Here is a 23,437-nt window from a genome sequence, read left to right on the forward strand (position 1 = left end):
GAACCGCATCATTTGGACCTCTGTAGCTCAAGTTATGGTCGATTAAGTGCGAAGAGGTCGGCTTGACAGCTTTCCGGTTCTTCCATTTCTTCATGAGTTCTCCAACTTTTCATGCTTTCTTTCTTCATTCCCTTGATCCAATCTTTGCCTCCTAAACCTTAAATCACTTAACAAACATATCAAGGCATCTAATAGAATCAAGGTAAATTAAATTTAGCTATTTTGAGTCCTAAAAAGCATGTTTTCACATTCAAGCACAATTAAAGGAGAATATACAAAACCATGCTATTTCTTGAATAAATATGGGTAAAAGGTGATAAAATCCCCAAAAATCAATACAAAACAAACCGTCAAATTGGGGTTTGTCAATCGCCTGTCAGGTAAATCACATTATTGCTTTTTAGATGGTTACACAGGCTATTTTCAGATTCATATAGCTCCTGAAGATCAGAAAAAGACTACTTTTACATGTCCTTTTGGGACTTATGCTTATAAGAGAATGCCCTTTGGCTTGTGCAATGCACCAGCTACTTTTCAAAGGTGCATGATGAGTCTTTTCTCTGACCTTATTAAGGACTGTATGGAGGTTTTTATGGATGATTTTAGCGTTTATGGTGATTCCTTTAGCCTTTGCTTAGATAGTTTATCTAGAGTATTAGATAGATGTGTCAGTACGAATCTTGTATTGAATTTTAAAAAATGTCACCTTATGGTTAAACAAGGGATTGTACTAGGACATGTTGTGTCTAATACTGGCATTTCTGTAGATCCAGCAAAGGTGGATGTTATTTCTAGTTTACCTTACCCCTCCTCTGTGAGGGAAGTCCGTTCGTTCCTTGGCCATGCAGGTTTTTACCGGAGATTCATTAAGGACTTCAGTAAGGTAGCACTACCCTTATCCAGACTACTGTAGAAAGATATTGAGTTCGAGTTCAGTGAGGATTGCAAACAAGCGTTTGATAAGCTAAAGACCGCCCTGACTCAAGCTCCAATTGTGAGAGGACCAGACTGGAGCCAGCCATTTGAAATCATGTGTGATGCTTCCAACCATACAGTAGGAGTAGCGTTGGCTCAGCGTGAAGGTAAGGATCCTTTTGTCATTACTTATGCGTCTAAGACTTTAGACACTACTCAGTCTAACTACACTACTACTGAGAAAGAGTTTCTTGCTATTGTTTTTACTCTGGATAAATTCCGAGCCTATTTACTTGGTACTAAAGTAGTAGTATACTCATACCACACAGCTTTAAAGTATTTATTAGCTAAAAAGGAGTCCAAACCAAGGCTTATACGTTGGATACTGCTACTACAAGAATTTGATTTAGAAATTAAAGATAGGAGTGGTAACCAAAATCTAGTGGCAGACCACTTGAGTCGCCTTAAGCACATTAAGGATACTTCTACTCCTATAAATGATAATTTTCCATTTGATAACCTGCAAGCAGTATCTAAAATAGTCTCTTGGTATGCGCCTGTAGCTAATTATCTAGTTAGCCGCACTTTTCCTCCAAACTTTACTAAGCATCAAAGAGACAAGCTGAAAAGCGAGTCTAAATATTATATATGGGATGACCCATATTTATGGAGATGTGGCACTGACCAGATAATTAGAAGGTGTGTGCCTCAATCAGAATTCCAGTCCATTTTAGAGGCCTGCGACTTATCTGAAAGTGGAGGACATTTTGGCCCTCAAAGAACAGCTAGAAAAATCTTAGACTGTGGATTCTGGTGGCCTACTCTTTTTAAAGACGCTGCTGAATTTTGTAAATCTTGTTCCCCATGCCAAAAGTTTGGTAGTATATCCAAGAGGGATGAGAAACCTCAACAGACTATGCTTTTCTGTGAAATTTTTTATGTTTGGGGCATCGACTTCATGGGTCCATTTCCAAACTCTAATGGTTATTTTTATATATTGTTAGCTGTAGATTACATTTCTAAATTGGTGGAAGCAATTCTTACCCGCACTGATGATGCTAACACTGTTGTTTCCTTTGTTAGAAACCACATTATTTGTCGCTTTGGATCACCACGAGCAATCGTGAGCGATCAAGGCACCCATTTTTGTAACAGAAGACTAACAGGATTACTGAAGAAGCATGGGATAATTCATAAAGTAGCAACAGCCTACCACCCTCAGACTAATGGGCAAGCCGAGGTGTCAAACAGAGAGATAAAGCGTATATTGCAGAAGATAGTCAAACCTCATAGAAGAGACTGGAGCATCAGGCTACAAGATACACTCTGGGCATACAGAACTGCATACAAGACACACATTGGAATGAGCCCCTTCCGTTTAGTTTATGGAAAAGCCTGTCACCTCCCAGTTGAGGTAGAGCACAAAGCCTTTTGGGCAGTAAAGGAGTGCAACATAGGATTTGAGAAAGCCGGAGCTGAAAGGAAGTTGCAACTAAAAGAATTAGAAAGCCTTCGCCTGGAAGCTTATGAGAACTCAAGGTTGTACAACATGATAAGCACATCAAGAGGAGAGAGTTCCAACCTGGGGACCTAGTCCTCCTTTACAACTCTAGACTGAGGCTCATGCCAGGAAAGTTGAGATCAAAATGGGAAGGTCCATACAGAGTAGAGAAGGCTGAGCCATACGGAGTTTTCCACCTGAGTCATCCTTCAAGATCTGAATTCATCAAAGTTAATGGACATCGTTTGAAGCTATATCATGGTGAGAAGGTGAGGAAAAACAAGGAGTTAGAAATCTTCCTCTTGGAGGATCCACTCACAGCAGAAGACTGAGCTAGTGGAGCGTCCAACTTAAGGACGTTAAAGCAAAGTGCTAGGTGGGAGACAACCCACCATGGTATGATTGTTCCTTTCCTTCTTCTTAAGTTTTATTTTTCAATAACTCTTCTCATTATTAGCACATTTAGTTTGCATCTTCATCTGCATTTTGCATAAAAAGAGAGAGAGAGAGAGAGAGAGAGAGAGAGAGAGAGAGAGAGAGGGAGAGCACGCGACGCGTCCGCGTCGCAGGTGGCTCAGAAAGAATAAGAAATCAAACAGAAAGTCACGCGGGAGCGTGGCTGGAGGCGTGCCTTTGGCACAAATCACCCCACGCGACCACGTCCGCGTCACTCACGCGGACGCGTGACCTGAAAATCGACGTAAGAAAGGGTGCACGACCGAAAGTTGTGCTAGAGTAGTGCTGGACTGGTGCTGAACGCACAAGCCTTACCACACAGACGCATGGCTCACGCGTCCGCGTCATATTCCAATAATGGCCACTCACGCGATCGCGTCAACCACGCAACCGCATCACCCTAGAATTTGGCAATAATCGTGCGGCTGGTGTGTGTTTAGCACAACACGGCTCACGCGTTCGCGTCCATCATGCGAACGCGTCACTTGCACAACACCCATCCCACGCGAAAGCGTGAGCGACGCGTCCGCGTCGCGTAGATAGCACAACACCCTAAATGGAGACAGAGAGTTGCGCTGAAACGACGCTGGAATTGTGCGTTTAGCACAATTTCCAGCGACGCGGTCGCGTGCCTCACACGACCGCGTCATTCATCCTTTTACCCATTCCATGCGTTCGCGTCACCCACGCGATCGCGTCAACCCCATTTAAACCCTAGCCACGCGACCGCGTTCACGCGGATTCAAATTCACTAACCCCCAGTGACGTGAACCTTACCCTCAGCGCGCCCCCATTCTTCCCTCCCGCGCCTCCCACCACCATCACCCTCACCCCCTTCCTTCCTCCCTCCTGAACCCTCTCTCCACCAGTACCCCCACCCGAAACCCCTGCCACCAAACAGCCACCGACCGTCGCGCCAACCACCCTGCTCCACCACAGCACCGCCGTGCCCCCCTCCCAGCACCGCCATCTCACCACCGCCATCTCTCTAAGCCTTACCTTAGTTCATCCGCATACCAGGTTCCGCCAAACGCCACTTTTCCCCCATTCGTAGTTAGTTGCATATTTTTCAGTTTCTGTTCAAACTAGGCTAGTTAGAGATGCATGTTTGTAGTGGATTCTAGGTGGTTAGGTAGCTAGGATGTGGTTAGTGGATTTAGGCCTGATAATTGCGCTGTTCATGCTTCTTGTTTTATCAATTTTGCAATTCTGATGTTGCTGTGATGATTAATACTGTTCATATGCTGTTTCATGCTGTTTTTTTACACTGCTTTTTCATGTTCATATTCCGTATATGTAATTGCAGCTTTATTTTAATTTATATGAACTATTCTTTTTGCTGTTTATTACCCGGGAACATCCAATTTTAGCCGAAATGCTGCCCAATTTTCTGTAAATTGTTTTGATTTTCACTCATGTTTTGGTTTTGGCAATTTGAATTTGGCATTCCTTAGCTTCTCCCAAACCACTTCATGAATGCACGGGCCAGCATTCTTATTCCTTTCGAATTCTTGGTTAATAGATTGCACTTTTGATGATTCAATTTTAATTTTTGCTATTTTTATATCATCATCAATAACCTGTTATTTTTGAATATGAGTTGACTAGTCTTTACATTTATGAATTTCTTGTTACTTAGGAAACAATTCTCAATGCCACTTACTTTAGCTTTCTTTCTCCTAACTCACTGCTTTCCACTTTTTCACTTTTAACCACTTTTAACTTTCTAACTTCTCCCTTTGCCCTTTTTACTAACTCCTTCAACTTTTTACTTCATGACATGATTATTGTTTTTCATAATTAACAGGTATTCTACTTATAAAATATTTTGGATTGTAATTTCTCATCTCAGCTTTTTAACTCCGAAACAATCCAAAATATACATTTACTTAACTCATTTCATTATTCTACTGCTCCTTTGCCACTGTGTGCTTATCTTTTTATTTGCCTACTTGTTTTCCTGTTTTTATTATATCCTAAATTTCTGTTTTTCAGGATGTCTGACCCTCAGCGTAAGGGAAAAGACAAAGCCACAACTGGCAAACGGAAAAGAGGTGAATCCTCTATGTCTATCCTGGACATTATGCATGATGACTCCTGGCAGGAAAAGCACTTTACCCCGCAGGAGAAGGCTGACCAGCTCCTCCCTGCCAATGATCCCATTAAGTTTGCAAACCGATACTGTGAGCTAAAGTATCCAGTGTTTGCCACCTCCAGGAACCTGTACCTGGAAAGGACTCTGAAAATTCCAGAAGAACTACAGCAGTACACCTCCGATCAGATCAAACAGAGATGCTGGTTCTTCTTGGAGAGAAATTTGACTGAGGTCAATGCTTCCTAGGTAAGAGAGTTTTACTGCAACTATTTCAAGACTTTCCTGGATGCAGTGCACCTCAGAGGGAAACAGATACTGGTCACTGAAGAGGCCATTGAGGATATTCTGCAGCTTCAGCCTAAGTCAGATCAGCCTGACGGTTACCAAAAGGCTGAAGAGGACATGCGCTTTCTGAGATTTGACTGGGATGCTGTCAAACAAAGCATAGCCCTTGACCCTACTGTCCCCTGGGTCATGGGAAAGAACACAACAATGCCTAAGGAAATCAAGCTGATGTATCTGAATGATAAGGCTCGGCTCTGGCACCAGATCCTGAGCAACTTTGTTATGCCGAGCACTCATGAGACGGAGATGCCTGCCACTATGATCACCCTTCTCTGGTGTGTGATGGAGGGTAAGGACCTGTACCTCCCACGATTCATCCGGCACTATATGGCTAGGGTCCATGTCAGAGGCACCCTTCCTTTCCCTTACCTGGTCACCCAACTAGGCCGTCGAGCTGACGTGCCTTGGGAGGATGCTGATGAGAAGCCACCTGCTGCGGACTGCAAGAGGATTATCCCTCACAACAGGAAGTTTCAGGCCTTGGGCTACAGACCTTCATTCCTCACCGCTTCTAATGAGACAGCCGCACCTTCCGCTTCCCCTTCTTCATCCACTACTGCACCAACCCCACCCACTGCACCTCCAGCTGCTCCTGAGCCTATTTACCATTTGGTGCATCGACTCTTCACCCGCTTGGATCGTATGGAGCGTCGCAACAAGCGACGCTATGAGCACGTCAAGTTGATGATCCGATCCGGCGGCGACATCCCCTCCGAGCCTGACACCCCTTCTGATACATCTGAGGTGGAGGAGGACGATCACGAGGAGGAGACACCTACCCAGGCTACACAGGCAGGAGCAGAGCAGGCTGCGCCACAGCAGGAGGTGCCACACCAGATACAGGCCGCAGATCCAGAGATTCCTATCCAGTCAGAGCCTCCACTGTAGCAGACAGATCCTCCTACCCTCATCCAGTCTGCAGACTCTCAGGCCACCACAGAGACTCCAGCAGCCCATCCTTCCGGTGATGACACTCCTTCACACCCAGCTTGAGTGAGCATCGAGGACGATGCTTTATTTTAAGTGTGGGGAGGTCGCCATCCCTGGCGTATTTCTTTTTTAGTGAACCACTACAGACTCTTTTCATCTCATTTTGTTTATTTTTCTGTATTTTTATCTTTGTTTTTATTTTTCAGTACTTGCACACTGTTCTTTTGCTGTATTTTTACTCCATTTTCGCATTTTGCACTTTAGTTTATACCTTAGCCATTTAGTTTAGTTTGCAATTCTAAAGTGTATTTTTTAAGTGTGGGGAACTTTATGGGAACATGGATGATAGAAACAAAGGTGGAAAGTTAAAAAGAATAAAGATGTTTCAAAATAAAAAAATTTGGGAAGCATGCTCATGTGAAATCAAAACAATTGAATTACCATGTGCATTAAAAAAAATTATTTTCGATATTTAATTAAGGGGATGCAAAAATTCCCCAATTGCAAAAATAAAAAGAATCAATGCACATGGGATAAAATTAAAGTTAATGCATGAGCTTGCAATACAAAGTAAGAAAAGTTGGGCAAATAGGTTAAGAAACTTTGAATTACAAAATATGTATGTTAGGTGAGATCTTAGACTAATCAAGGATTCACTTATTAGCTCACTTAGCCTTATACATATACCCTTACCTTTACCTTGGCCCCATTACAACCTTGAAAAAGACCTCATGATTTTTGTATGCCTATATTCTATAATTGTTGATTGGTTAGATGAAGAACAAAGTTATAGAAAGTAAGGATAAAAATAAGAATAGAGTGATTAACCCAATAAATACTGAGTGGCTAGAGAGTAAACACAAAATTCAGTGAGGGTTCAATAGCTCATCACCGTATATCTCTGCTTAAATCGTTAATTATCTTGCAAGTTTGGAAATATTTTTTACCCATCTCAATTGTAAAAGTGCTTTGACATTATCTAGGGTTTGGCTATGCATATAAGATTCCTTGAGGATGTGAATTAATTTAACTACATGTAAGCTTTATATACAAGTGAATAACAATTAGAATTGCATGATTCATTTAGGTAGTTGCATTTAGGATAGATTGCATTGCATGAGATTCCACCACTTTAACCTTACCTTACTCTTTATCTTGGACTTAGCATGAGGATATGCTATTGTTTAAGTGTGGGGAGGTTGATAAACCCATATTTTATTATATATATTGTGCTCAATTTAAGTGATTTATTCAACCCTTCACCCACTTATTCATGTAAATTGCATGGTTTTACTTTCCCTTCCTTATTATGTGATATATGTGAAAAACATGTTTTCTATGCTTTAAAAATAATTATTTTAATTACCCTTTATTACCATTCGATGCTGTGATTTGTGTGTTGAGTAGTTTCAGATCTTCTAAGACAGCAATGACTTAAAGGATGGAAAGAAAACATACAAAAATTGAAGGAAAGCACAAAATGGAGTTTTGAAGAAAGTGGCAGCGACGCGAACGCATGGACGACGTGGTCGTATGCCCAGCGCGAAAAGGCAGCGACGCGAACGCGTGACTGACGCGGACGCGCGCCATGAGTAGAACACAGATGATGCGTACGCGTGACTGAAGCGAACGCATGACAAGAAAAACTCCAGATGACGCGACCGCGTGACCCACGCGGACGCGTGACAGACGCCACGCACCAGAAATTTCAGAAAATGCTCCCAGCGATTTCTTAAGCCCTTTTTGGCCCAAATCCAAGTCCAGAAAACACAGATTAGAGTTTATAAAGTGGGGGAATGCATCCATTCATTATCATGTCTTCGATTATTTACTTTTCATAGTTTAGATGTAGTTTTTAGAGAGAGAGGTTCTCTCCTCTCTCTTAGGTTTTAAGATTAGGATTTCTTATTATTTTAATTTAGTATTCTGACTCTTTATCAGGTTCAATATTCCTTTTACTTTGTATTTCTCTTTTACTTTCAGATATTTTAATGCTTTCTTTTAATTAATTTGTTGCCAAATTGGCTTATGAACCATTCATGTTTAGATTTGAATTTCTATTTAATATAATTTGAGATATTTCAGAATTATGATTGCTTTCCTTTATTTATATGAATAATTTAGATTTTTCCCTTTTGACTTTGATTGATTAATTGGTAACTCTTGAGTTGTCAAACTCATCGTGATTAATAATTGTTATCCTTGCTGATTGATTTAAATTCCTATAACTCTAGTCTTTCCTCAGGAATTGACTAGGACTTTAGGTGTTAAATTGATTTACCCACTCGACTTACCTTCATAGTTAGAGGTTGACTTAGTGGAGAGCAAAATATAATTCTCATCACCATTGATAAGGATAACTAGGATAGGACTTCCGAATTTTCATACCTTGCCAAGAGTTTATTTTACATATATTTATTTATTTTATTTGTCATTTAAATTACTTGTTCCTTACTTTCAAAACCCCCAATTTACAAAACTCATAACCAATAATAAGAACATACCTCCCTGCAGTTCCTTGAGAAGACGACCCGAGGTTTAAATACTTCGGTTATCAATTTTAAAAGGGGTTTGTTACTTGTGACAACCAAAACGTTTGTAAGAAAGGTTGATTACTTGGTTTAGAAACTATACTGGCAACGGAAATTTATTCTGAATTCTAAACCGTCAATCTTCAGTTCTTCAATTATCTTCTTTTGAAACCATCTTAAAATCACATGAATATGCAACTTTAAGTTTATGTATTTTTACAAAATCTTTTCATTTGGGACCAATTTTGTATTCTCCTTTCCTGCCTTTACTTTTCAGCACATTCATTACAAAGCTTTTAGGAATCTCTGAGTCCTTGATAATAAACTTCCAATGTTTTGATCCTACAGTATTAAGTAGTAACCTAGCAAAGTGATAGGGGATATACTGTGTAAAAAAAGGTAACAATTAGTCCATAAAAAATAAAGTAACCAATTAGTATGAAACTATAATTATACAAACTTATAAATCGATCAGCTTTGACATCATAGTTAGTCAATGTCTTGTCGTGATGTAGAACAACATATCTGTTTATTTCAATGTTAATTTATAGTAAAAATATCATGAAACTAAAAACGACAACAATGAAAAATGTAAGATGATGTTATACAAAATATTCTAAAATGCAAATTAACTCTTCTACTCAATACAGTTTGAATGTAACAAGCTTAACTACTAATTAGTTTATATTGAGAGATACAAATTCAAAAACACATGTAAACTAATGTAATATTAAACCAGAAAAGAATTAACATACCCTTTTTTTTGTTGATCTATTCTTGATAGTAGTTTTATCTGGATTGTTCTTGACAATTCTTTGCACACCAGGACTACAAGTGCAATCAATCAAAAAGAAATGAAAAAACTAAAAAGTAATGAAAAAAGGATAGACAATAGAAGAAGCAAATAACATCCTATTATACAATGAATAATAGACATATTTGAAAATAAATATGTTAATAAATACATTAATTAAAATATAAAATGTAGAAAATTAACAATAATTAAAAAAAAGACTGTAAATTCTAACTTTTTCATATTCCCATGTATCTCATTATCTTCTATACCAAAAGCAACATCTTCCAATACATCAAAGTAGTTTAACCCTAACTGATCTTAGATAACTTTTAACAAAGATATCCCAATAATATCTTTAACCTAATGAGATTCATAAAAATCTACATAAATTGGAGCATTTCGCTTATTCACAGGAGCCAAAAAAAAATATTCCACTTGTGACATACATTAAATAGATCCTCACCATGCTTTTGAACTTATAGAAAGTAAATAAGTTTTCTACCTCATGTGAAGGTATCCAGATTTTTTTTGCTCGAATTTTTATTTTAAACTTGATACAATTGTCACAGTGATCAATTAGGACAATTTCATCTTTCAACTCGGTACCATATCTAGCAATTATTATATCTGAAACTAACACATCACCCTAAAAAAAAGAGTTATCACATACATTTAATTTATTATGATAGATTTTATTAATTTGGTTATATGTAATTTATCTGTTTTTCACATGGTTACTACAAAAAAAGGCACAAAGTATATATCAGTTTAAATGTGTACCCGTCCTTTGTATGCACCAAATATAATTCTTGATTTTTTATCATTTGGCCAATGTTATCTTGTGCTAAAGAAATACCTAAATTAAGTCCATTCAGTATGTTTAGAACATATATAACAAGAAATCATTAATAGAAGATAAAAATAATACAATGTCTACCTTTTGTGATCACTTTTACATACAACAACACTCATGGTAGGAAAATAGTGCTTAAAAAAACTTGTTTCAATTTTTTCTTTCTCTTTAATAATATCAACTTCACTGCTTATATCATCCAATCCAGGAACTTCAGCATCCTTTTCACCAAGAAAATCAATAAAAGGTTCGCAGTTTGTCTACACATAAGGACAAATCCCATCAGAAGAAATACGCTCGCCCAGCACCTCACACAGATCCTTTTTGCCAACAATATATTCATGGTCACTTGAAGAGATCTTTCCCAAAAAACCATCCTAAACAGGATTTATTAAAAACATAAAAGAAAATCAAACGACAAGAAACCAATAAAGAAGAAGCAAGGAATAAACTAAAACAACATTATGAAAGAGACACATATCAAATATAAGAGTTTGAAGAGGCAACATTGACTGGAGTACGCTCATCATGAGCATCATAGTTAGGCAACTCCAACATGGCAATAATAGCAACATCATTGGAAACTCTTCTCACACGGAAAGTTCTGAAATATATATCAGCACAAACACTCTTGGTATCTATCTTAAGAAGCAATTTTTCCCCAACAATTGTTAGAACATCACATGATAACTATCTCCACAAACAACCTATGAAATAATTTGAACACATAGTTCTTAGAAAAATCAAGGACCAATGACACACTGAAACACAGTAAAGATACAATTATACATGACACAAACAGACCTTATCCATTACTAAATTCAACAAGAAAAAACAGCATAAACCATACACTTGCATCCTTTTGAACCTCTCCAAATAGATTAGCACATGATTTTTTCAATAAATAAGCAGCCTCATGATTGAACAAGACAAATACACCATGTCCGTTATCATCCTCAACAGCTATTTTGATCCAATATCTGACCATAGAACAATTACCCAATAAGCAATTTACCAAAAAAAAACACAAGGAAACAACTATAATTAGAAAAAATGGAACAAGGAGAATGAAACAATAGAAGGAAAAAGAAAGAAAAGAAAACAGAAGTCAATATCACAAAAAAAAATAAATAAATAAACACAACAAACCTAGGAGTCACATTGGTAACATAGTGTTGACAAAAATCACAATAATATGCACCACCTTGAGGCTGAATTGACTTTCCACAAACACAAGCTGAATACCACCAAGGTCTTTCATCCATAATAGATCTCACAATACCAAAAACCACAAAAGACTTCCTATTATAACATAAAAATAAACCTTGAAATACAAATGGAAAACATAACTTTGCATAACTTTTTCATTAAAAGACAACTAAGTCAAAATTGACTAAAGACATCTAAACCTTAATAAACCTCGTTGTTATCATGAAGTTCTTCAATAGTGCATCTCCTAGTAAGTCGCATAAAATCATCTTCCAATGAAACACCTTTGCCCTCATTAGCAATAAACAATGATTGTGCTCCATTGATACCTTGATCAACCATACTAATCATCACAGAAGAATAAAAAAAAGAAAAAGATAAAAAAAAAATTAGAAATAAGATCAACTAAACTTAAAACACAAACAAAGAGAATAAAATAAAATCATATTAGCTAAGTTAAAACTATAAATAGAACACCAATGAATTAAACATATCATTTATTAAGATACTATCTAATAACCTGTTTTTGAAATCAACAACTTCAGCCAAATCAGGATTAAAGAACAGGCGAGTAGCATGCATAACATTTTAAAGACCAACTTGTCCTACAAAACAACCGTCTGAATAAATAAAAAAGGAGAAACAGGAAAATAAATATAAAATAGAGAATTCAGAAGAAATTGAGAAGCCTGAACATTATAATATTCACTACCCTTAAAGAATTTAACTTTGGTAAGTTGGATCACAACAATTGGTTGCTCCATATAACCAGAACCTAAGAAATGATGCACTTCATCCACATACTCCCCAAACAGAGCACAGGGTATTATCAACCTAAAAAAAATATTTTTAAAAACTTAGATCCATTAACAATCCAATATAAAATACCACTAAAAACTCATAGGACAGTTCATAACATAAATAATAGGCAACTAATATAAAACACAATCAATATGAAGATAAGATGCACAAAACAAACTCTTTTGAAGATAACTCAAGAACGATCATTTTCATCACTTTGCCGTCTTTTACATACTATTTTTCTTCACCAACAAAAGTTAGCAATCTAATCATATCTATCAGAAAACAAACATCAATAAAATTACAATACAAAAGTGCATATTTCCATAAAAAAAAAACCAACGAAAAAGAAACAGCAAACTGAAAGAAAAAAAGAAAATAAAGGGGATAAAGAAGCTACAAAGTCACCTACCAACTAAGTAAACATAATCATCAGTCATTTTCAAGAGCTCATCAAATGGACAAAAACTGAAATATGTCTTGGGGATAGCATCATCAGGGACAGGAACAACACTGGTACGGTTAAGGAAAACCAACTTAAACTCATATTTTGCTGCCCTATAATTGCTTTGATTTGGAACAACACTAAAATATGCCATTCGATATGTTTGACCCTCAATAATATTCTCTTTAAACCTATTTATCAGCTGCTTCTTAATAGTTGCCTAGATTTTGTTAGACTGCGAAAATACATTAAGCATAAAAAACAGCCACAACAACTAAAATTTAGGAACAAAGAAAGCCATAAATAAAATCAACCAAAAATGAACAATGAACAACCACTCACATCTGCATCAACATGAACAACTTCCATTGAATTTGCAACATCATGATTCCCAAATGAAGGAATAATCCAAGTCCTTAGTACCCTAACTTTAAGTCTCCATACCTCCATTGGATGGTGGATCTTAAAAATATAACCAAATGAAAGAGGCATTAGCTTAACACCAAACACAATAGAGAGAACTAACAATAAATAAAAACCAAGAACAAAGGATTTCAGAAAGGAGGAGAGATGCATTAGACTACACAACCAAGGAGTCCTTTTTATAGAGAAAATAAGACATCATCAAAAGATTTGAATTTGAATACCTCAAAGAAAATGTGGGAAAATATGTATCATATATCATATATCATTATCTATCACATACATATCCATACATATGTAACTACCATAATCAAGAACACCTATGCTATACTCGTTGGGCACTAATTGAATAAGAAAAAACAGATTCCAACAAATCTCATACCATTATAGAGTAATAAAATAGAATACCCTACAACCTACTAACATCTAATCTACTTGAACATGTACATATACATCTATTAGGAAATCTCATCTCATACTATTATACCATTATATAATAATGGAATTTTCCAAAATCTAGTAAAAAATATCACATCTCATACTATCATAGAGATATAGAATATACTATACTAACAAATCAGTTAGACTAATCAATCACAAACAAAAAGGAAATATAAAGAGTAACAATATTAAAATAACATTAATTTTCTTAAGAAATCAATTGATCATTCAAGCTAGATATAACACTTAATAGAATCAATTAATCAATCAATTAATCACTAAATATAGCTATAGCTATATATTACATATTAACTAAATCATAGTTAATTGCCTAAGTGATTTGATAGATGCAATATATAAATAATGTAAAATAGTCCAAAGAAGGAAAAATTACAAACTGTCCCAATCTCCTACATCAAAAAAGTTGAGTTGACACATATAGGACTTAGTAAACCTATAAAAAGTAAAATTTACTTAAAAATACCAACTACTCCTCTCAATCACATCAATCATCATAACAAACAACAAACACCTATAAAAAGCGGTCAACACATCAATCAAGGTATAAAGTGAGGAAAAAATAAAATTGCTAAACTCTAAAACAGTCCAAAGAAGAGAAAATCACAAACTGTCCCAATCTTCTACATCAAAAAAGTTGAGTTGACACATATAAGACTTAGTAAACCTATAAAAAGTAAAATCTACTTGGAAATACCAACTACCCCTCTCAATCACATCAATCACCACAACAAACAACAAAGACCTATAAAATTCATCAACACATTATCCATCATGTAAGGTGCGAAAAAAAAACAAAATAAAATAAATAAATTACTCTATTTTTTAAATAATATTTTCTCTAAAAACAATAATACATTATACACAAAATTTCATAAAGTGCTTAATCCTAGTTATAAGAGCATATGAAAAAAATACAACAAAAAATCAACATGCAAAGAAAAAAGGTAAAAAACAATATGTAACATAAATAAAAAGGAATATAAAAATTAAATTAAATTCATATTCATTTGAAACAAAAAAGGAAAAACACACAGAAAAGATAACAATCTACCATAGAGTACTAATTCAATAGGAAAAGACATGATTCAACAAATCTAATACTATTATAGAGTCATAAATTATCCTACAACCCACCCACACCAAACTGAACCCTATCACCTTATCATAGACTTCTAACCCATATATTATTAACTTCTACCAAATCTATATAACAAAAGTACATCAGTCAACATAAATATCTCATATCATTGCATCATAAATAGTACACTAAATTGAATCTACAAAATAGATTCTATAATTATTAAAATTTTAATTTTACATATATAGGAGTTAGGAAACATATAAAAAATAAAATCTTATTGAGAATATCAAGTATCTCTCTGAATCACATCAATAATGATAACTAAGATGAGAGACCAATAAAAATTAACAAATAGTCGAAGATGCAATCTTTTTTGTTAACTTCAACATACAATGTATAGAAGTCAATAGCACTTGTGTCCATCCAAGTATTGAATCCACCTTTCTAATCATTTTTCAGTAGAGGTTGATAAATCATCAAATTGAGTATTTAATTTTTTGCTACAAATAGCATGATGTAGAAGATAAGCAGAAACATGCTCCAAAAAAAATTAATAAATGCAAAATGATATGTTAGATTAAAATTAAAAAACGAAAAAAAAACAAAATTACCAATATAGCAATAACAATTTTTATAAGTCAATTGCTTTATTACCAAAAAATACGAACTCTTTTCACACCAAAAAATAGTATTAGACCCACTAACCACAGCAGACAAAAAATCGCACTATAAATAATACCAGAAAATAACTCAAAGCATTGGAAAAAAAATTAAAATCAACACACAATTAATCATATTGACCGTGAAAAAAAAAGTAGTATGCACCTCATACATTAGATAAAACCAATAAAATAGCTTCCGGATGAAGAAAAAAAATCTCACTTCTTTCAGTTAATCACTTAAATCGAGAGCATAACTAAAATTAGTGATCAACCAACTGTTGTCGTAATTTAATTCAATTCAAGAGGAATATCAATCATCAACCAACACTGTAATAAAGCATATATATAAAATTCAAAGTACTAAATTCAAATTAAAATTCAAAAAAGCAAATTTAAAGTAAAATTCAAATAAATCGTTGTAAAAAAAAGGAAAAAATATTGGTTGATTCAAGTAATTACCTAATTCCAACTAATATACAAAATTAACAGAATTGCACAGTAGAAAATTTAAAGTAAAATTCAAACAAGTGGATGCAAAACAAATTTTTTCCAACAGCCCTAGATAATACACAAAAAATATACAGATACCCAAATAAAAATCAATGTCCAGGCAATAGTTAGCCACTAATAGCAATTTTAAAAACCTATTGGAACTAAAATTGCTTACTAAGCTGACTAATCAATACACAATTTTTTCACCCAAAAACTATAAATATCAGTAACCTACATAAACAATACATATTTTCTATCTTTATGGCAAACTATAGCTAGAATTAGAATTCAAAAATAACTATGTAGCATACAATAAATAAAAAATCATATTTTAAAAAAAATCTAATTATTTAGAATACATTTTTTAAGAAAGATTTCTTAATTATCAATCCTTATTTATCATGGATTGAAGTTGATGGCTTGGAGTTCTCTCAAGATCAGATATTTGTGCTTTAAATAACTGAAACAATAGAAGCAAATTACAATAAACTTATGCCAAAACAGCATTACCACATACAACCTCGAACAGTTTACTAATACCATTATTACTATTAGTAACACCAACCAGAATAAAATACGCACGGGTGTCTCAATTAAAAAATAAATACACGAAAACGTACAAAGAACTCTCACAAATTCATAAAGATTCATGGTAAAAAAACACTCCAATTTATTTTTTCACAACTAAAAGATTTCAAATTTTTTTCCTGACACATCACAATTTAAAAAAAAGATAAATTAATATTTATATGAAACAAAATCAAAGAACACATGGAAAACACACTAATGAATCATCATCTTCATATACTAACAAATAACAATAAAAAAAACAGTAAATTGTAGTCATTTGAAACAAACTCAACGAAACCCTAGGAAAATACGATGATAAGTCATCCAAACCTGTTCAGGTGAGTAAACATTTGTATCAGACTTCACTGTGACTAAACCCCTCACCATTGGAGACAACACGACCATGCTTATAATTTAGTGACACGGGTAGCAGAGCCTCCAACCTACCTAGGATTGCTGTTCTTGAAGGAAGAACCAACATTGCATGACCCTGTCTTCATGTATGTAATATACTGCATTTTTAAGCATAAGGAGATATAATCAACATGGAAAAGGAAATTCAACCTACAATTCTTTGTCAAAATAGTAATTCAAGATTATTCCAAACTACACACATATAATAGAATTATAAATTACCACAGAACACATCATTTCATACAAAACAAGGAATCACAGGATGAGGATTACCACAATCCAAAAACTAATCCGAATCAAGCATTGGACAACTGTCAACAGTAGTGAAGAATAACAGTATCATAATCACACACAACTTCAACACAAAAATTACGAAAATCTATTTACATCAAAATATAACAGCTTGCAACAAAAAATTAATCCCACAAAAGCTTGTAAATTTTGAAAGACATTCAAAGAAATCTTAGAATTAAACACAGTGAATTCGTAATTATGTGAAATACAATAATACCTAGAAAAGATGATGATGATAAACAAAATTAATTTCAGAAAAAAAAAACCCTCACCATGAATTCATAATTATTGAATACTGAACATTTTAATTACTTAATTTAAAATACTATTCAAAAATCGCACATACAGAAGGAAGCCTTTGTCTAGAGGCTCCGAAGTAATAATGATGTTAACGGATCCAATTTGTGTGTTCTCCTGTATATTATTTGATCACTCCCCAGTTGCAGAAGCAAACTCGACATATATAAATAAAAAACAAAACATAAAGGACTTATCAGAATGATACAAAGTATCATGTATGAAGATTACATAGCCCAGCTAAGCCAATTACAAAATAAATAGACGTTGATCAACTCTACAATTGTTAGAATTTTGTTGATAGCTCTACTCATTGCTTTAAAAATAACTTCATTGAAACACCTTTCCAATGAAGAAGCAAGCAATATAATCTGAGCAAAAACCTGTACAAAATGGTCCTCACAACATCAATAAATACATAACATGTCAAATTCATCCAGATATATTTTTCACAATTTAAGTTTCATTTTGTTTTGACATTTTTAGGTCCAAAACTACTTACAATATAATGTGTCCCCGAAACAGGTTCTGAAAATAAAAAGAATTATTTTCCAAACATGTACTTAGTTTAGATTCATAATTGAATTTTAAAAAAAAAACACTCAATGTTTGCACTGTAGCAGCTAAGCGTGATTCTTTTCTTCTTGTAAATTCTCCCATTCATTTCAAGGTAATTCTTATTTTATCCAAGAAATAAAAGAAAAGAGTATAATCACAACACCAAAAGTTCTAAAAGAACAGAGGCAATAGTAGTTTATATTGCAAGTTGTGCTAATGAAAGAGTAAATAGAAAGGACAAAGGTGAGGAGCTTGAAGCAAGGTCATGCCATAAGTAATGTGGTTGCTCACCTTTCCCTAACTTGTGATACCGATCTTGTTTTCATCCATTGGCATTTTTGCCATTGACTTCTGCATCTTTTGGTACCGATCTATCTATTGAATACCACAAACCAACACCAAAAATAATAATGAAAATGAAAATCACATACTTCAACCACAACCATCACACAAAAACAATCAACCTGTATTTGGAATAATAAGTTAATATAAATACTAAAACAAAAGTAATCATTAATAGCATTCTTAGGACAAGCCTAATCTTGGGATATAATATTGATTTTACACTTTCAAAATCTATCAAAAATAGCTTTTTATTATAAACTATGTCTAACCCAATATACACTTAAGGTCAATTAATATTAAGAGAGAAATGCTTCCATGTTGACTGGGGTGATCACCTTGTTGGAGATTGTATGTAAAGACAGCTAGAACATGGTGGTACAAATCTTGTGAACAAAATTCTATAGCATCAACATTGCCATCCAAATAGCAATGTGCTATATTCATAATAAAAAGGGTTTTGTCCAACCACATTAAACACTAACCATCCATTAAACAACAACCAAGTCATGTGATTGAATCAGTGTGTGTAAAATCATTCAAGAAAAACTTTCTTAATGGAAAAATTGAAAAAGACAATAATGAAAAATACTAATATATCTGATCACAACAAGTAAAATAGAAAACTGAAACCAATAATATAACCAAAATAATGAAAATCAAACAAAGCGATGAAAAAGACCAAAAAAAAAAATTAAAAACAACAGTTGAGTTTACGGGTGCAACAATGATTTATCTTCATCTTCAAAATCAACAACATCGCCAATGAGTGTATTAGTACAAATCAAACAAAGTAGAAGAAGAAATTAGAAAGACTTGACATACTATTACTAAACCCTACGCGTATGTTGCACTCCTCAAAGACATCTAAATGTCTGAAATTTGAATTTTTTTAATAATTAATAGTTTTTCAAGAAAAACAAGTTTCTTTTCCCCCATTTTAAAAAACAAATAATAAAAAAAAAATAAAAATTGTCACACCCTATCAATCCAACAACAAATGGTGCCTCAATGTAATACATATACACAAACATATTGTATGAATACAAACCCGGTGCTATAGAATGCATTGTGCACTTCAAAATGCAAAAATACATGTCAAACACGACAGAGAGTGTTTCAGATTGCATATGTCTCCTCTCCATAACATATAGGGCAAAAGATGCAGCATTGTAGTTAGCTTCAACCTACAAAAAATATCAATATAATCTTATCTCAAACAATAACCAGAACAATCATAATAAGTAATTTATATATAAAAATTACCGCCACCTTTGTCTTAAAGATCAATTCATGCTTACTTCTCTTTCTGCCATTATCTAGGAACTGATTTGATGTCTCCATATTTATTCTCTTATTATTTTTCTTGTTTTTAAATTTCTGAGCATCGCCTTTCTTCTCAAACATCCCAAGATCTTCATCAAATGAAAGAGACAAAAACACCTGAAGCATTATAAAACAACAAACATCACTTAACAACTTTGTGCTGAATGAAAAACCTTCCACAAAAAATTTAATGAGTTTTGCAAAGAGAATTTATGATTCTATCACTCTATCAGTTTATAAAGCACAACATCAACTTATTAGAGAAATAGAAAATTGACAAAGTACAGAATTCAAACACAAAATAGAACTAAATGAATTAGCAACTACCATCAGAAACAAAACCCATTCAATGGAATCAGGATGCAACTGACAATTATTAGTCTTAATATAAGTTAACTTTTATGAAATAAAACAGCTCAAACCTTGGACAAAGAAAATGCAAATAAAACCCCAAATCAAAAAGATAAAAAAAATTCAGAAGCAGGGATAGAGAAAATTCGTACATCAGGAGGACACCAGTTGAGATCCCGAACCAGAATTTGTCAACCAGGTTAGAAGTGTAAGTGATAACCACATCATTTTAAAGGAACAAATGGAATCGATATACTCTACCTGTTTAGGAATTTGAATCAAGTAAACCTAGTATTTCTATATACTATTTTCTATCAAATAAAAAGTCCTCACAAACTAATTAGAAAAAGGAATGCCCTAAAGCTTATAATCAAACAAATAAAGAAGTGCTTACATAATACATACCATATCCTGTTTCATGTATTTTATTTTGATTCTCATTTAACTTTTTCCAAACTGTATGATGCCATAAAACTATCACTAAAAGCAATTAAAATTAACCATGAAAGAGAAATAGGAACCAAAACAGAGTTTCCAAGCAACCAAAATGATTCACCGTAATTACAAGGAGATATAAGACTCATCTTCTCCATCTCCTCCATCTTTATAATTTAGTGTAGGGGTAGCAGAGCCTCCAGCCTGCCTAGGATGCCTGTACTTGAAGGAAGAATCAAATTTGCATGACCATGTCTTCATGTAATATACTGCATTTTTAAGCATCAGCAGATATAATCAACACACAAAAGGAAACTCAAACTACAAATATGAGTCAAAATAAAAAAGTTCAAGATTATTCCAAACTACACACTTACAATAGAATTATAGATTACCACAGAACACATCGTTTCATATATAAAACAAGAAATCACAGGAATCAATTGTCAAAGGAAATATCAACACATATCAAAAGTATAACCAGAACCATATTAAGCACCTGGCACAAAGGCTAGCCAATTGGCTCCAGATACTCCCATTCTCTAGCCCTAGCAACAGCACCAACAGCCTGAAACATTCACATATCACGGAATCATTAGACCACTGCGAATATATGAATCTCATATTTCAATTGATTAAAAAGAATAGTAATTCAAAGAAAAACCCATCAAACAAAAAGACATTTGATTCAATAAGCTCAACACTCGCTGGATTAGACCGAGAGCCCTCGCTGGATCAGCCGTACTGATCCATTGGGCAGATACAATGAAATCAGATCTGGTGGAACATAGAATGAAAAGGTTCTTCCAAAGAGATCAGGCGTGTTCCCCCGGTCCGCAGTGCAAATTCTAGAGAGAGAAGGAACTGACGATAGATCATCTGATCTTGCCCACCCAAATGCTAAGGGAGCTCCTGCTCCCTCCCAAAGAATCTATTGCTGGATCTCATAATGACAATCGATCGTTCCTTGTCAGCGTCACTCAGCAACTCCCCTAGAGAGCGTTTCATGGTTCACAACTACAGGAGATGACAGAGGTGGCAAGAATCATCCGAAAGCTGGCACCAGCAGAGAGCCAGATCTGGGTTCAATTTTGAGCGAGGAAAAGCATCGGGATTAAGTTGAGAATGAAGAGAGAGTGTACTCATTAAATTTTTTCTGTAAATGGAAAAAAGAGGATAGAATCGAGGAGATGAATAGGGTTTCGAAAAGAAAGAAAAAAAAGAGATGGAAGGGGCAGCGTAAATGAAGAAAAAGAAGGAAAGCAAAAAAACATGGGACCCTTGAAGTGACATTTTTTGAATTAAAAAAAATCTAAAAAACCATAAAATGCCACTTCGGATATGAATCCTCCTCTATACCATTGTTATATAGATATAGATATAGATATCTCCTAAAGACATTCGTTCGTTTGAAGCATAATAAACCATGTTGTAGAGAACCAATGTGAATTGGCTAAAACAGAATCTTGTGTTGAATCTTGAATTGCTGTTATTAGCCGTTAAGTTAGTTAACATACTTTAGTTATGTGCCAGCTCACTTAATATCTACTTCTGTACAGAGAGGTTAACACATTCAATAATAATAAATTAATAATAACACACACTTACAGTTTCAGTTTTCTTGCTATTCAAGCTATTATAGCACAATCTGTTTTCTTGCAACTATTTCTGCATTCTTGCAGTTCCAGCATCGATTTCTACACATATATTGGAATTTGGAAGGGGGAAAAAGGTTCACAGAGCACAAACAATAACTTGAGACACAAATAAAAAACAGAAAAGTTTTTAATTGTACCGATACAAGGTTAAAAATTACTGAAATAACAGTGTACCTATACATTTGAAAGTTATTATAGCTAGTCATAGGCTCATCATAGCACCAATTTATTCGCCAGCTTCAGGGTTACAAAAGAAATTAAATACATTAATTTAAGTCCTGGGGGACAGGTTCAAAGCGTGATACTGAAAGATCAGTGATTATTACTGAATTATCAGTGATTTTTCGGGGCTTGTGCCGCCTCTGATACAACTCAACCAAGTACTTGTTAGTCTCATGAGTATCTTCATTTTCTGCCAGCAGCACGAGGGTGAAGGTGCATGATCCTGATTTTGTGTGATCTAATTTTGTGCAACTAAGGACCTCTACTAGCTTCAGGTTCACCTTATGCGAATAGTTATAACCGATGATAGCACAAACTGCCATAGTCTTCACCGTAACGCTTCTAACGTTCAAATGGACAGGAACATTACCTTTTTTAATTAGTGAGGAGTAGAGAAGAGCAAAGCAAAAGAAAAAGACCATAATCATAACAAGGCGTTTGGTTCTCATTATCATGATGGCTTTATTTTTGTCGTCGTGGTGTTATTTTTGTTCTAACACTTCCTTAAGAGTCATAAATGGACTAGTTTAAATGATTAAAAAATTTAAACAGTGAAAGAAATAAATAGATAAAATTGAATGAAAAGCCACCGCACTACCATTCACAATCACAGTTTTGGAATCTTGTTCGGAGCTTCTCGACAAGGTTGAGAGTGTGTATGTGAAGGTGTTGGTCATTTTTAATCCTCTATTTTACCTTTATCAATAGCTCAATCGTTTATGTTTTCTTGGCACATATTCTTTGATCTACTAGGTAAATGACTAATTTATTAAATTTTATTTAAAAATTTACTATTGATCAACGAATTGTTATATATACAAAATAAATCTAAATTCATCAAATATTTATTTTAAAAGTTAAAAATCTAATATAACTATATTTTTATCAAGGTTCTAAAAATCAAATCGGTTATTAAACCACTTTAGTTACTAGTTTTACAAATCTTAAATCTTTTTAGTATACAAGTTGGTAC

General features: G+C 34.3%; 1 protein-coding gene across 16 annotated transcripts; it reads right to left on the reverse strand.

Annotated features, from left to right (window-relative positions):
• LOC107638697 lies at window positions 10,447-22,933 on the reverse strand. 16 transcript variants are annotated; one of them, XM_021120617.1, is made up of 15 exons: window positions 22,569-22,933; window positions 22,417-22,479; window positions 22,193-22,281; window positions 21,084-21,152; window positions 20,706-20,853; window positions 19,774-19,915; window positions 19,524-19,659; window positions 18,422-18,505; window positions 16,898-17,079; window positions 13,220-13,339; window positions 12,152-12,236; window positions 11,842-11,974; window positions 11,572-11,724; window positions 11,273-11,402; window positions 10,447-10,799 (listed from the first exon to the last, which is right to left on the reverse strand). In XM_021120617.1, the coding sequence occupies exons 9-15, from the start codon at window positions 16,970-16,972 to the stop codon at window positions 10,683-10,685; spliced, it is 813 nt and encodes a 270-aa protein (XP_020976276.1). In that variant the 5' UTR covers window positions 16,973-17,079; window positions 18,422-18,505; window positions 19,524-19,659; window positions 19,774-19,915; window positions 20,706-20,853; window positions 21,084-21,152; window positions 22,193-22,281; window positions 22,417-22,479; window positions 22,569-22,933; the 3' UTR covers window positions 10,447-10,682. The 16 variants fall into 16 exon arrangements, 12 of the variants coding, with proteins under 12 accessions (XP_020976276.1, XP_020976275.1, XP_020976282.1 ...); XM_021120616.1 differs by having other exon boundaries at window positions 22,417-22,933; XM_021120623.1 differs by lacking the exons at window positions 12,152-12,236; window positions 22,193-22,281; window positions 22,417-22,479; window positions 22,569-22,933 and adding an exon at window positions 12,344-12,465 and having other exon boundaries at window positions 17,015-17,079; window positions 21,084-21,888.

The sequence above is a fragment of the Arachis ipaensis genome, chromosome B04, assembly GCF_000816755.2.
Source record: "Arachis ipaensis cultivar K30076 chromosome B04, Araip1.1, whole genome shotgun sequence".
In the NCBI taxonomy this organism is placed as follows: Eukaryota; Viridiplantae; Streptophyta; class Magnoliopsida; order Fabales; family Fabaceae; genus Arachis; species Arachis ipaensis.

Bases quoted from the DNA above. Each gene is read 5' to 3' on its own strand.
- LOC107638697 (XM_021120617.1), bottom strand. From the start codon at position 16,972: ATGGTCGTGTTGTCTCCAATGGTGAGGGGTTTAGTCACAGTGAAGTCT. The intron at 13,340-16,897 runs GTTTGGATGACT...TATATTTTTAAG, and splicing joins ATGTTTACTCACCTGAACAG to ATCCACCATCCAATGGAGGT. The intron at 11,975-12,151 runs GTTATTAGATAG...TGTGATGATTAG, and splicing joins GTTGTTGATTTCAAAAACAG to TATGGTTGATCAAGGTATCA.